Source organism: Convolutriloba macropyga, chromosome 11 (assembly GCF_964194025.1).
Source record: "Convolutriloba macropyga chromosome 11, txConMacr16.3, whole genome shotgun sequence".
NCBI lineage: Eukaryota > Metazoa > Xenacoelomorpha > Acoela > Convolutidae > Convolutriloba > Convolutriloba macropyga.
The window spans coordinates 8,249,996-8,265,333 of NC_134478.1; the positions used below are offsets into that span (position 1 = coordinate 8,249,996).

Sequence of the window (15,338 nt, forward strand, 5' to 3'; positions counted from 1 at the left end):
TTTCCGGCAACAGAGGCCCTGGGACCTCCTCCAAGGTTTGGTAATAAGCTGCTGCATAGTTTCTAGAGTTAATGGGATGTTGATCAACAGTTTTTATGACTTCAGTTTTAGTAATATTTAAATACTCGAAAATTTTTAGTTTTAATTTCATAAAATTTAAACTTTTCAAATTTTTGTAAAATTTATATGTTCCAAGCGTATGGATCTTTATGAGCCAGTGAAACTATTTCAGGCTTGAAACAGGGATACTGGATAGTCTCTTGAGACAATGAAATGTTTCTTAAGATATTAATAACTTGAATTTTCGCAAGATTTTGTTAAAATTTGCAATTTTTTCCAAAGTTTTTTTCAATTTTTTTGTCCCTTTCTGAGTTTAACGACCATTAACTAGCCAACGAAACTTTTCAAGTCTGGAAGATGAGTTACCTGACAGAACTTTTGAGACAAAAATTGATTTTGATTTTTTTATTGCCGAGTTCAAAAATTTTTTTAATTTTGCCTTTTTTAGTTTTTTCCTATATGATTTATTTATTAACAAGGTTAGAAAACTAGAAGTTGCAGTGTGGAATCCAATCATGGAAGATATTCCTGTCTCCTTTTCTCTCTTTCGGTTGGGGTTCCTTACTTTCTCTTTCTCGTTCTTAATTTATCTCTCTCTCTCTCTTCTCTCTCTCTCTCTCTTTGTTGATTCCGCACTTCAGCTACTGTTATGTTGCGTAATTTCACCATCTCTGATCCTCATTATGAATGAGTTATAGTTGAAGTGTTTTTTGTCATAAATGATATAACAGGCACTTTTGAGAAAACTTTGTTAATTGCTCTCAAAAGCAATTTTTAGCAAATATAATAATCCTATTTGAATTTTATGCAATTTTCCGCTTGGCCGATTTTTCGTCTGACTCAGTTGACTTCCGTATTCAGAAACGGGATAAAGAGGTAGCGCCCTGAGGACACTAAACCGTGGCTAGCTGTTGATGAAGCCAACCGCTCGCCGGTCGTTTGAGAGCAATTCGCCCGACGTTAGTCGGTTATGTTCATGATATGATCTGTTCACTTTTACTTTTCACTTTTTGTTGTCAATGAAATGTCAAATTAGAGTAGTGTTTTTATTGGCGTTGTGTGTGTGTGTGTGTGTGTGTGTGTGCGGGGGTGGGGGTGAAATAGAATAAATCCACCTCTTCTATAAGATCTGTTCACAGATTTTCTGTAAGATTTGTTCACTTGATTTTTTAAAGTTAATTGTTTGTGGTAATGTTGATCATGCCGAAACGGGTGAATTTCCGTCGTACAAGTAGCGCTCGGATTGCATTAAGTGGCCGAGCATCTCTCTTATTGCCGTACTAGTCTCAGGTATGGGATTCAACGAAACTATTTGGAGAAAATTTCACGGTGTGAGGGGGGCAGTTTTTAGTCTTAAAAGTTTGACCCCCCTCAGTCACCACCCCATCAGTCACAGCCGGTTATTGGTTGTTTTACTCTAATTTTCAAGTAGAATGAGAAAGTGGTGTCAGAACAAAAATTCGCGTTCTGGATAGTGATATTTTTGTTCGTTTTGCAATTTGGCTTCTATTTTTTTAGTTGCTTGATCTGTTTTTTTTTTCAAATCTTTTTCAAATTCTGTTTTAAATTCTTTTCAAATTGTTTATCCAAGTAATTGAAGATTCTTTCAACTGTAGTTTTGTCCATTTTTTCGTGCCTTTCCAAAACTAACTTTATGTGGGTGACGTCATTTGCTGCCCTCAATAGCCGTGAGTTTTAGCTGAATTGCGTGACGATTTTTTTTTCATGATTGACTATAATCACTCAAAACCTTCAATTCTAAATGACTTTTAACACCAATATTATGATTTCTGAAGTTTAAACATTCTCTGGTAAAATTTCGTTTCTGGTTCAACCACTCTGGTCAAGTAAGTCCTTCACTAATCAACTGTCTTATTTGCTGATACCTGTTATTCAGTTTTGGTCAACTGATTGAATTGATATACGAAAAAAATTCATGGTCTGAAATTCAATTTAATCAATCTTTATTAGATTTCAGTTGCAATTTATTATGTACAATTAGCATAACTACGCATAGAATGAGTATGGAAATGCCGTCAATAAAGAGATAGTAAGGTAGTGTGCGTGTCATGTGTTTCACTCTGGAGTCTGTCGTGTTCTCTGCTAGTTCTATGATCTCTGTAGCTACTAGAAGTGCGCCTGTTAAGTGACTTATGCTGTGAAGCAGCCATCGCTGTTTGTGCCATTTGTTACAAGCTGCCAAAAGTGTCCGAGTAGAGCTGAAAAAAGTCACGTCTTGAAGAAGTATTTTTGTATAATGAATCTCGTACGTTTTTTCTATCCAACTTTATAGCCGTTTTTAACCAAATATTACCATATAAGGAAATGTTGTATAATTATTATCACGTATTTTGAAAGGGAAGTCCCGATACTTTTGTGAGCGATACTGATTGAGACAAATTGAGCCAATTTTCGCTATGTCGATTTTAAGATATGATACCAAACGAGCTTTAAAGAAAGTTGAAAATGTGCGGAATCATGGTCGAGTTTTAGACGCTTGAAACTGCAAAGAAGGTAATAGTATAATGGAACAGTAAATTGATAGTCCAATCATTTACTCCCATAGTTAATAGCCGCCCTCATCTTCTCAGCCGGCTATTATTGCGCTCGTATTTTTTTTTAATAGCCGCCCTCATCTTCTCAGCCGGCTATTATTGCGCTCGTATTTTTTTTTTACTTCGTCAAACTTTTTTTCGCTTTACCATTTTGCCGCTTTTTCGACATTTTGCGTGAAATCTTTTTGACTTCTCTAGGCTAGTTTCTCTCTTCTCTCATTCTGCTAAAAGTGAATTTGAACATCAGTTGCTAAGCAAAGCAATTCAAAATGAACAGAGTCGGTATAAAAAATTGAAGTCAGAAATAGAAACGGGATAAACCCATAAAGCCCAATTTTAGATGCCCGCTATTTGAACGTCGTTCCTATAAGTCTTAGTTACCACCTCTAATGCTTATTGGTGTTGATAGTAGCCCCTGTAGCCTCTCTCTAAGAAACAGAAGTATGTTCAACTACGAAATGCCATCAAAATAAATCGGACTTAAAAAATATTTTTGTACAAAAATCTTTTTTTTTTCAATATATTCTATTCGTTCAATCCCAATCATGCTTATTGGAATCAACGGCGGCTATTTTCCGGCAATCTGCCGGGTATGTTTTTACTTCGTCAAACTTTTTTTCGCTTTACCATTTTGCCGCTTTTTCAACATTTTGCGTGAAATCTTTTTGACTTCTCTAGGCTAGTTTCTCTCTTCTCTCATTCTGCTAAAAGTGAATTTGAACATCAGTTGCTAAGCAAAGCAATTCAAAATGAACAGAGTCGGTATAAAAAATTGAAGTCAGAAATAGAAACGGGATAAACCCATAAAGCCCAATTTTAGATGCCCGCTCTTTGAACGTCGTTCCTATAAGTCTTAGTTACCACCTCTAATGCTTATTGGTGTTGATAGTAGCCCCTGTAGCCTCTCTCTAAGAAACAGAAGTATGTTCAACTACGAAATGCCATCAAAATAAATCGGACTTAAAAATATTTTTGTACAAAAATCTTTTTTTTTTCAATATCTTCTGTTATTTCAATCCCAATCATGCTTATTGGAATCAACGGCGGCTATTTTCCGGCAATCTGCCGGGTATGTTTTTATTGGCTGAAAAATCTCAGGTCTTAAGAAAGGACTCTGAATTCCGATCCTAAATTTGTATAATTAACGAAATAACCACCCGAGTGGCTTGAACCCGCTTCCTCGCCCAGAAACTGTCTTGTTATTAGCATGTGTGAACATTTTCGGTTTTACAATTGAAGTTTATAGATGTAATTAAGTGGACAAAAGAGAAAACTTATCCTCTAATTAAAGTAGTTTTCGATCCGACCAGTTTTATGCACAGTTAATAATAGGAAAACGACGTATGCGTACCATCACTCTAAACTTAGTCAAGAAAGCAGTAGATTAAAATGTATGCATCAGTTTATGGACTAATACAGTACTCGACTTCGTTTATTACTTTATGGTTTAATTTTTTTGTAAAAGTGGAGAAATGAAACTAACCCTAATAGGAGTGTGATAAAGATGACAGGGTATATTCTGCCCGTGTAGAGTGCAGTAGGTATCATGATCATAGCACATAATGGGAAAGAGTGGGCTATGCATTTGACAACATCCACGTGCATTGAGTTGTGAGCACCATGCATTCTGAACTCTTTCCCACATCTCTTCACGTAGATGGTTGAGCTACTTGACAGCAGAATGCACCCAAGGACCTGAAGAGTTTCGAAAAAATTATTTGAAAAAATCAAAAAGAAGAGTTTTTGTTTTTCTTCAAACTCTGCCCTATTTCGATATATTTGGTGACTGCTGTACATTAGGCGTTGTTTTGTTGAGTAATTTTTTATGGAATTTTAATCGATCCACTTTTTTCTGTTGAACTTCACCGGAGAGGTTAATTCAAATAGGAATTTTCATGTCCGACTTAATAGCCATGTTTATGAAGCAAATATCACGATATAAGGAAAATTTCTATGATCAATCATATCCTTTGTTGAGCCAATTATTACACAAAAGTTAAGACGCTAGCAAACTGCAAAAAAGCATGTAGTTTTATAGCACAGTAATTTAACTGTCCAGTTATTTACTCCTAGTTATTAATTGCTGTCAAACGAAGTTTGTAGCAATTATGTTCGTCCCGTCGGCTTTATGCGATTTTTCGCTTGACCGATTTTTCGTCTTACCCATTTGACTTTTCGTTCTCAATAACGGGAAAACAGGTAACGCTCGGAGGGCTTTAAGTTCTCTTAGTGCCTTACATCTTACCAGTCTCTAAGAATCGGATTCACCAAAACTGTTTTGAGGAGACAAACTCATGGTGTGAAGAGCGGATCTTAATCTTAAGAGTTAGATCTCTCAACACTTAACGCTCCACCCTCCTCCATCTGTCAATTTGGACCCCCTCTCGTCCAGACCTCTTAACTCTACCCCCCTCCCCAATCGCTTGAACCCTCTCTCCCTACTGCTAGCATACCTAAACCGCAGCTGGCTTTTACCAAAGCCAACCACTAGCGTGTCATTTGAGAGCAATTCTCGTGATATTAGTCGCTCATGTTTATTAGGTATATTTGGTATAACAAACAATACTTGTCTAAACTTAAAGAAGAGTATAATTTTTTGGATTTTAAATTAAAAAGTATTTGAAGAATCAGTGCCTCGAGAAATGATTGCTCTCTCAATTTGACAAAGTTATTGTAGTGGAATAATGGTGTGAAACAGGTTTTTTCTATCTGAAGCATCTCTGTTCATGACTTGAACTTGGACTAATTTCTTTTTGAGTATTGTCTTCTGTTTTGACCGTTGCGCATTAAAATTCAAAGTTCTCAGTTTGTATCTAATGGTCAGTAGTTAATGGGCTCTGGTAATAATCAAGGTGAAAAAGTCGTAAAGAAGTTTTGATCTCATAACATCCCTCATCCGTGGGCAGAGTACAACTACCCCCTCCGCACCTTAAAACGTCTGCTTTTTTAAACGTAACCGACTATCGTCGGAAGAATTGCTCTCGAACAACTAGTGGGAGCTTTAATCTATTTCCACCTGCTTTAGTGGGGGGGGGGGGTAACTATATGCACTAAGTGTTAAGTGTGGCCTCGAATTATGTCACTAGAGGTCATTATATACCACTGTAATCACTAATAAAATTGAATGAGAAAAGTTACACCAATTTTTTCGCACTTTTCATTTGACTTTTAGTAATGAACTGCCGCCACTGGAGTTCAGGTGCTGACACTGTGAACGAGAGTGAAATTTAGATCACACAGAATGCAGCAGTAACTCAAAAAGTCATTAAGGTCAAGCACATTTTGTTCATTAAAAAAGACCAACACGTTTGCAATAATTGATTCAAACTTCGTTTGCAATTAGAACACTACTTTATTGCTTTACTAGGCAACTGAAGATTGGTTTTAATTTTTTTTCTTTGATTAATATCCGCCGTTAGCCATTTAACGGCTATTATTTAGGCGCTCTCCTTTTTTTTAAATTCGCGTTACCTTTTGATCACGTTTTTCATTTTACAATTTTCACGCTTGAATTCTGACTTATTTCACTCACTGTTTCAACTGATTGGATTTTAAATTTTTTCACGCATTGAATTACGTAATGCAGTGAATACGGTCAATGTCAAAAGTGCAAAATCAAAAAGAACGGGATAAACCGATAAAGCCTGGTCATTAAGTAAGTGCATTAGGTTATAAAAGTTCATTAAAGCGATTGCTGCTTAATAGTCTTGTTTAGAAGCTGAATTAAGTCTAATTTTGGAATCTAACCGAATATGCAGAATATACACTGCAAATAAGAACACTACTTTGACACTTAGAAAAATTATGTCAATTTCTATCTTTTAATTTTGTTTCTGTTTCAATTCCAATGTGAATCAAGCAGGTCAACGGCGGCTATTTTCCGGCAATTTGTCGGCTATGTTTTGTTCTGATTTGGGTAGGGTTTCTTTTTAGAGTTCCTATTGTACGACTTTTTGAGTCGTTTCCGCTATTCTATCGCTTATGTTTTATTTATGGAAAACTTTCATTTGAATGGTTTGACTTCTTAGCTAGAACTTTCTTTTCCTCATTTGAGCCATAACCTCGCCTGTCGTTTGAGAGCATTTCGTCCGAAAAAGGTCTGTTATGTTTAATATTAACCGAACAAATTGCTATGTATTTTTGGTGCGGGCATCATTGTATTCAATCAAAATTAATACTTGACTACCTTTTCTTGCATCTTTTTGGTATAACGAAGCATAAATAATGTGTCTCAGATGTTGAATAATCAGGAAAGCGAGAACTGAACCAAAATAATTATGATAATGAGAAGAGGTGTAAAATTACCCTGACTGCTAAGACTACATAGTCCAGGTGTCGTGAGATAAAATTCAGTTGTTCATTGCTACTATTGTATATATCTTCTGTGACAATGTGTGGCGATGAGAATGCAAATCCCACGAAGCTCATCGCAAGTAGACTACCTAAAAATTAAAACAGCAGATTTAGCGCATTTGGTCATGCCTCGCGGGTCACGGATATGCCTTAGTCGCCCGTGTGCCTTGATATGAAACTATCACAACTGACAGAATTATCACGGCCAAACTGAATATTAATATGTGGGCTTATTTCGGTGGGGGTTTATTTCTTATTAGAATCAAGGGGGGGGGGGGGTATTTTTCGTTGAGGTTTATTTCCAGACCCCCTTACTTCCAGAGCCCCATGTGAAGATATCAATTAGGTAGATTTTAAAACCAATTTGGGAGATGATAAATCCAATTAAGTTGTATGGAATAGAATAAAATGTACCTAGTAGAACAGCTCCGAATAAGTCGAATGCGAAGACTATGCACTCTGTGCGGAAATTCTTGGAGATGAAGAGGTGAGCTATTAAGGAGGAGAAGTTGGTTGTGAAGGACAAACAGCCCACGTATAAACCCCACTCACTATCACACTCCAACAGAATTGTGTACGCTAAAAATGACACAATTGATTTTTTAAGTAAGTTACCGTTTATAATTGCTCTCGACATTTTTCATCCTGTTTTTTAGCCAGTTTTCAAATGCGTGTTTAATAGCCCCCCTTAAGCCTCTCAACGGCTATTATTTAGGCGATCTCTTTTTACTCTTTTTTTAAAGAATTTGAATTGTATTCACCCTTTGACCACATTTTTCGTTTTACGTATGTCACAATTTTCACGTTTGTCTCATGGCTGATCTCGGTAACTGTTTCAACTGTATAGATTTCAAATTCTATCACATGTAGTTTTGGTTATGGAGTGCATATGGTCAAAATCAAAAGAAACGAGATGAAACGCGGCCATTAAGTCATAGTGCATTAAGTTATCGAAGTCCATTAGAGCGATTGCTAACTGACATTCATTATAAGCTTAATAGCTAGTTTAGAAGCTGAATTAATTATAGTTTTTATATCTAACTGAAACTGTACTAATTAATAGCCGCCCTCATCTACTCAGCCGGCTATTATAGCGCTCCTATTTTTTTTTTACTTCGTCGAATAAAAAAATGTTTCGCTTTACCTCATTTTGCCGCCTTTTCGTGAAATCTTTTTGACTTCTCTAGGCTAGTTTCTCTCTTCTCTCATTCTGCTAAAAGTGATTTTGAACATCAGTTGCTCAGCAAAGCAATTCAAAATGAACAGAGTTAGTACAAAAATGGATGTCAGAAATAGAAACGGGATAAACCCATAAAGCCCAATTTTAGATGCCCGCTATTTGAACGTCGTTCCTATAAGTCTTATTTACCATCTCTAATGCTTATTGTTTTTGATTGTAGCCCCTGTAGCCTCTCTCTAAGAAACAGAAGTATGTTCAACTACGAAATGCCATCAAAATAAATCGGACTTAAAAAATGTTTTTGTACAAAAATCTTTTTTTTTCAATATCTTCTGTTATTTCAATCCCAGTCTTGCTTATTGGAATCAACGGCGGCTATTTTCCGGCAATCTGCCGGGTATGTTTAAATCACTTTTTGAAACTTAGGGAAAAGTCTGTCAATTTTTATCTGCTCTTTTTTCTTTCTTTGTTTCAATCCCGATGTGTATCAACGCGTCAACGACGGCTATTTCCCGCTTTTGCAGGCTTTGTTCAAATTTTTGGCATTCTCATGCATCCTGTATGTTGAAATGATATTTTGAAAATTTTCATAGATATATTATAATAAATTGGTTTTCAGAATCGAATGAATTGTTTTTAATTCAACACAAACAGATCATTCGCGATCTGACAGGTCATCAATAGGCTTTGAAGAAGCTTAGTGAAGTGATGCCTTAAAGCAGTTGAAAGATCCTTAGCAAATATTGTAAACATGTGTATCTTTCTATCCAAAGTTTTTGCTGCCCCGTTTTTGCGCTTTTGCTCTAGAGCATTATTTATCTCTCGTGTGACTTATTACGTGAGCTGTGTTCTTCTCATTCCGCAATGAAACCTTTTGCTACTATAAAGAGATTGCAGTTGTGATTACAAAGCCGGTAAGGCTGAGTGGCAAGGCGTGAGTAAAATTAATCCGCCTGTCGTTCGAGAGCAATTCTTCCGACGTTAGTCGGTTTATGTTTCAGCTGATGAATTGTGAATCTCGGCGTTCTTTTCAGCTTAACCAGTGGGGGCTAAGTTTCTTGATTTGCAATCGCTTACGTTAATTCCTGTGAAAATAGAAGTATAGGAGTTAACTACACTGATGCGATCAATAAAATTGAGTGGAATAATTTTGCCAATTTTAAAACATTTTTGTACCAATAAATATATGACACATCGCTCAAAACACGTGTGCCAGGGGCAAGTTTTTTTTACCATATCGTTATTTTAATCCGGTAGAATACCTGTTGTCTATTTTTGGTGTCAGTTTAGTCATTAATCCAAGTTACCTAATATGGCCATGGCTAGAATGTTGGTCCAACAATTAAGTGTTTCATCGTGCCACTGGAACAGTGATTTGAAGTAATAGCCGAGTGATCGATCCTGTAGACGTTTCTCAGGAATCAAACGATCCAAATCAAGGCGATTTATAATACCTTGGCTCCACATTTTAAGATAATTTTTAGATAATTAAAGAGTTGATTACTAGTCGATTGTAAGTTTAGTTTCTAATGATTGTTTTTTTTACAGTCTCTGATTGTGTTGAGTTTTAAGCAAGGCGAATAGACGTTTTAAAAATCTGAGTGGCTGTTCAACAGCTTCTTCAGATTACGGTAATATAATTTGTTAAAATATCAGAGCAATGTACAATTTCAGAGGCCGCTTTTGAGTTTAACTGCGCAAAAGTTGGAGCAGGCTCTGGAAAAATAATTTGAGGTAAAAAAAAATGTTTGGCCTGAGAACTCAAAGACCAAAACTGTGTTGCTCACATAATAAAAAGGTTCAAATGTCAATAATAACTATAGTAATACAGTACAAATATGATTAGTTTTGTTTCATAAAATGAAACGTCTCTTAAAGCAGCGTTAATATGAAGTTTAGCTCCGCTGCCTCTAGTTGAATTACTCCGATGTACGTTTGCAACCATCGGCCAACCGCTAGTAAATGCTGTACGTTGTACTGTTCATAACCAATCTGGTTATAAATAGTTAACTCTGTATGACGGTTCTGTTCACGTTTTGTTGGCTGAGTCCATTCGTCTTTGAGTCTTGATTGTAAAAGCACAAATATGCTTTCTGACCAATATGTTTCTCATTACAATTTGATAATGATATGATGCTTTTTGGACTTGGCCGAACTTCGTTATCGGTGTTCTATTTGCGGTACAATGTACTTACTTGGTTTCTTGTATTTACTTTTGCTAAACTGAAAGTGTTCGTCAATGATGGACAAAACTCGTGATGTAATAATTGACCTCTGAGTATCAATTGAGGTTCCAGATTTCTATAATTGACAGATTAGCTGATTTGAAGATCTTTAGTTCAGTTTTGAAAGACGGTGAATTGTGACTGTTTCGTGTGAATGGCTTCAGATTTCTAGCTGTTTGTCCTATAAGTGGCCTTCACTTTTATTTTAAATCGGTACTTGGAATCAATTTGGCTCTAATTAATAGCCGCCCTCATTTTCTCAGCCGGCTATTATAGCGCTCCTATTTTTTACAATCCAAGAATTGGATTGTATTGGTTCTCTGTCTTTTTTTTTAATTTTTGTAAGACGTTTTCACACCTTTTTTCATGGTTTGAGCTTTCAAAACGGGATAAACAGGTAAAGCTCAACGGGCATCAAGTTTCATTAGAGGCCCGTAGCCGCATTTAGTAGTTCTTCAAGTACTTAGAGTGGTGAATCTACTGGGAAGGCCGTAATTCAAAGTTAAAAGGTCATTTTCAAAAATTTTTGAGCCCAAAATGTTGCATTTTTTCGTCTTTTCGGATTTTTTGTTGGACCAGTCTGAAATTGAGGTTTGTAAAAGTTGGAAAAGGTCTTTTGCAAGAAGTAATTACTTTTTATGGCCATTTTAAGAGCTATATGTATTGCTACACCAAACATAAACACGGTAATTTATTCTAATTTTTAAAATTTCTTCAAGTTTTTGTTTCAGGAATATTTTTGTTTCAGCTCTTGGTGTCACAATAATAGGTTATTTTATAGTTTCGAGTGGTAATGGAATGGTTTTCAACTTCACGAATTTTACCAGTTTTTTTGATAAAACTTGAAGTTTTTTCTAATTTTCTCACTTTAATTGTCATTATTCAAGTTTTCCAGCTCCAGGGGGAGAGAAATCTCGTCTAGGATATGCTAATGGTTTACTGCAAACTTTTTATTGACCATGGCATCAGCCAATTTTTTCAAATTTTTGAAAATTGTTGTCAATTTTTAGGTATCTCAAACCTGAACAGCCAAAACATTTTCTTTAGGTTTTGATAATAGGTTACTGCATAGTTTCTAGTGGTAATGGGGAATTTGTTTCAAGATTTTGATATTACAATTTTTAGCGATTTTCAAATTGTAATTTTTTTTGACTTCCTGAAATTTTAGTCTTTTTCCTCAGTCGCCAGAGGTTTGCTGCTATTGAGTTTTTTATTATGTTATTGGAGTTTCTAGTGGCAACAAAATAGTTTTCTGTTTTTTTAGATTGTAAATATAAGTAATTTTTAAAATAAAGCTTGCAATTTAAAATTTTTTTATTGTTTTCAAATTTTTTTCGCATTTTTTTGTCATTTTCTGAGTTTAACTATCTTTATTGGACAACGAAACTTTTTAAATGTTGCAGATGAGTTACAAGACAGAACTCCACAGAGAAAAATTAAATTTGAACATTTTTTCCAGACACATTTTCGAAAAATATCTTTAAAATTTTCCTTTTCATTGGAAGCATTTGTCACATTTCTTTTTAACGCATTTGTCATTTTTTTCGTGCTATCTACCTTTAGTGTCAAATTAATCTCTCTCAATTCTTTTGCGTGAGTTAATGACTATGTTGCATTGTGTCATAAATGGCCTTCAGGTTAAAAGCTTCATGAGTTTTAGGAATATTTTTTTATTTAATTTGATTCTTTTAGTTTCTCAACTATCGAGATTTCGTTTTTTAGCTGGGATTGTTCAATTGATCTGCTGGTCAGGTACATAGTTCTGTTTTTCATTCAATTTCTTGGATTGTATTTCAGTACTTGTCCTGCTATGTTTTTTTTTTTACTTCGTCGAACTTTTTTTCGCTTTACCATTTTGCCGCTTTTTCGACATTTTGCGTGAAATCTTTTTGACTTCTCTAGGCTAGTTTCTCTCTTCTCTCATTCTCCTTAAAGTGAATTTGAACATCAGTTGCTCAGCAAAGCAATTCCAAATGAGCAGAGTCAGTATAAAAAATTGAAGTCAGAAATAGAAACGGGTTAAACCCATAAAGCCCAATTTTAGATGCCCGCTATTTGAACGTCGTTCCTATAAGTCTTAGTTACCACCTCTAATGCTTATTGGTGTTGATAGTAGCCCCTGTAGCCTCTCTCTCTAAGAAACAGAAGTATGTTCAACTACGAAATGCCATCAAAATAAATCGGACTTAAAAAATTCTTTTGTACAAAAATCTTTTTTTTTTCAATATCTTCTATTCGTTCAATCCCAATCATGCTTATTGGAATCAACGGCGGCTATTTGCCGGCAATCTGCCGGGTATGTTTTAATGCTAACATGTTTCATTGTTTCATCACTTAGAATAATTGTTAAGTGTTATTTATAATTATTTCATACCATATTAGAGTATTTTCTACAAGAATTTTTTTAATTGCTCTCAAACGAAGTTTGTAGCAATTATATTAGTCCTGTCGGTCTTTTTTTTATGCGATTTTTCGCTTGACCAATTTTTCGTCTGACGCTTTTGACTTTTCGTCCTCAAAAACGGGATAAACAGGTAGCGCCCAGCGGGCATTATGTGCTCTTAGAGCCTTTCAGGTCTGTTTCAGCTCAAACTGTCTTGGAGACTTATACTTATACTTATGGTGTGAGGGGCGGTTCTTAGAGGTTGACCCCCCCCCCCTTGTTGACCCCCACCCCCACTATTGGCTCCACCCCCCCCCCCCACCGCGCTTTTGCCCCGACGTTAGTCGGTTATGTTTATCCTTTGCGGCTCTATAGAACTATATCTAGTTGGTATTTGCGTGACTTGTGTTCCCACTGTGCAATGAGTTCAAAATTAAACTCAAGTTGGAAAAAGAACCTGTTGTGGTGCTACCGAATAGAGTTCGAGTGGGGTTTGACATTGCCATATTGATCTTGATGCTGAGGTGTAAAAAGAGCAAAAAATAACCTTTGGACTTCTCAAAATGGCCTTGGACTTTTGAATGAACCAGCAGTTCCTAATTATTATACATCGTTTCAGGATTTTGATGTCAATTTTGGAAGTTTGCCACCCACGTCCGCATTTTTACCCCTTCCTAAGTTTCCCTAAGCTTTATGTACCTGCTACCAAAACCAACACTTCGCCAGTCTTCTGAGATTGATTTGCCCGAATTGAGTCCAATATGTTCTTCTATTTTTCACAATTCAGACTGTTCTCTTCATGAGCATTATTAATTGCTCTCGTACGAAGTTTAAAGCAATTGTTGTAAACATGCGGGTCTTTTTTATGCAAAATTTTTGCTTGACCTCTTTTGCTCTTTTGTTCTAGAACATTCTTTGACTTCTCAAGTGACTTTTTCACGCTTCTCTTCGTCATTTTTGAGTGATTTCAATTGCGCTCACTCCTGCGTAAACTTTGTTGGTAAAGTAAAAGCAATTGTAGCGTGATACAGTAAATTATGGCTAGGACTACGGAGGTGGCGGGTTGGAATCGCACCCTAGTTGGATGTTTTTACACCCATAAAAATCTATCTAAGCCCCCTGAATTGAACAAGGAGGCTCGGTAATGTGCGTACGCACATAAGGTTCCGACCCCGCTCATCCACATTCTTGACTTAATTGGCTACCAAAAGATGAAGAGATACAAAACTTTCAAAGACATACATATCGTATTGTTTCATAAACAACCAATGGAATACAATAATGCCAGCCTAGAGGAACGATGAACGTTGAAATTAGGGCTACTAGAAAGGAGAATAATAAATATCAAACAAGCAATTTTTACGACCAAACTTATTATTTCAATAATAAAATTATAACAAAATCAAACTTGCATCAAATAAAAACTGAACGAAACAATTTAACCTATACTTCTTTGGAAAAAATATGGGACATTTACTCAATGCGACTGGTTAACATGTTGACAAAAAAGAGCAAAGAGGTGCGTTCAAAAATACGTTTCCATTATTGAAAACAATTTCACTGAAATCCCTAAAATGTTCATTTATATCTCCATGGGAAGCAATTGAGACATGTCATTATCCAATGTTTAATTGCTTAAAGCCAATGAGACCTACGATTATTGTTATAAATTAAAAAAGAACACAAAATTCTATAAAACGTAAAAATCTCAAATGTTTTATGAAATCTCGTAGTAACAGTAGTAACAAAGCCAAAGAACATGTTTGAAGCTAAAACCATTATAAAGATTAAATTATAGTTATCTGGAAATGGGTTTTGACCTGTGTTTACAGACACTGTGCTACAAATCGACCAAAAAATTATTTTAAAAAATGACGAAGCTCCAAAACCCAATTATGTTTTCGAAAACAAATATTTTCAAAAGTCATAGCAGACTTAAGATTTTAAAAAAACAGCGATGAATTACGTAGCAATACCTCAGGAAGCCAATTGGGACTGTTAATAATGAGACTAAGTCACGACCCCACAAAATAACTATCAAATTCATAACAATCAAATTTATAAAGAAACCAAACCTTCAAACAATTTTATCAGATCACACTGTTCTAGGCACTATAATTATAAGATGTGACCTACAAGAACTGTAAAATGTCACTTTCAACTCATATCAAATAGTCTTCCTTTTAACAGAACTACATATACATGACAACAAAAAGAAAACCAGAGTTTGAAGAGTATAGAAATCTCGAAAACTTTTTATTATTTTATTAATGGTCGAAGCAATCAGTCCCAACGTAATACAAAACGCGAAAAAAAATATTTTAATCAGCAAATGTAATTGAGACTTCTTTTTATTGAGATTGAGTTACATGGTTATGAAAATGAAAGCAAAAAGGATAAAGATGAATTTTTTTTCAATTTTAAAGTCATTAAAACAAACAGCTGTAAACTGAAACCTTTAACTGGGTTACGATATACGTCCTGGGAAAGCAATTGAGACCTATAGTTATTAGGTATATGCCGCATAACAACCAAAAGAAAGACATATAGGCAAAAACAAAAAATCCATAAAATCTTGCGCG

The 15,338-nt window shown here is 35.4% G+C and overlaps 2 protein-coding genes across 3 annotated transcripts in view; one reads left to right on the forward strand and one right to left on the reverse strand.

Moving 5' to 3' along the window:
- The window catches only part of LOC142349480 (uncharacterized), a 161,565-nt gene that overhangs the window by 132,893 nt on the left and 13,334 nt on the right, over positions 1-15,338 (forward strand). The gene's annotated exons all lie outside the window — the stretch shown is intronic.
- LOC142349930 (uncharacterized) lies at positions 1,994-10,258 on the reverse strand. Its single transcript, XM_075401786.1, has 5 exons — positions 9,456-10,258; positions 7,383-7,547; positions 6,921-7,057; positions 4,099-4,310; positions 1,994-2,279 (listed from the first exon to the last, which is right to left on the reverse strand). Exons 1-5 carry the CDS (start codon positions 9,613-9,615, stop codon positions 2,018-2,020), a joined length of 936 nt encoding a protein of 311 aa, XP_075257901.1. The 5' UTR covers positions 9,616-10,258; the 3' UTR covers positions 1,994-2,017.

Excerpts from the sequence above, each read along its gene's own strand:
- LOC142349930 (XM_075401786.1), bottom strand. The coding sequence starts at position 9,615 with ATGTGGAGCCAAGGTATTATAAATCGCCTTGATTTGGATCGTTTGATT. Across the intron at positions 7,548-9,455 it reads TCTAGCCATGGCCATATTAG|CGTACACAATTCTGTTGGAG; the intron begins GTAACTTGGATT and ends TGTCATTTTTAG. Across the intron at positions 4,311-6,920 it reads ATGTAGTCTTAGCAGTCAGG|GTCCTTGGGTGCATTCTGCT; the intron begins GTAATTTTACAC and ends GAAACTCTTCAG.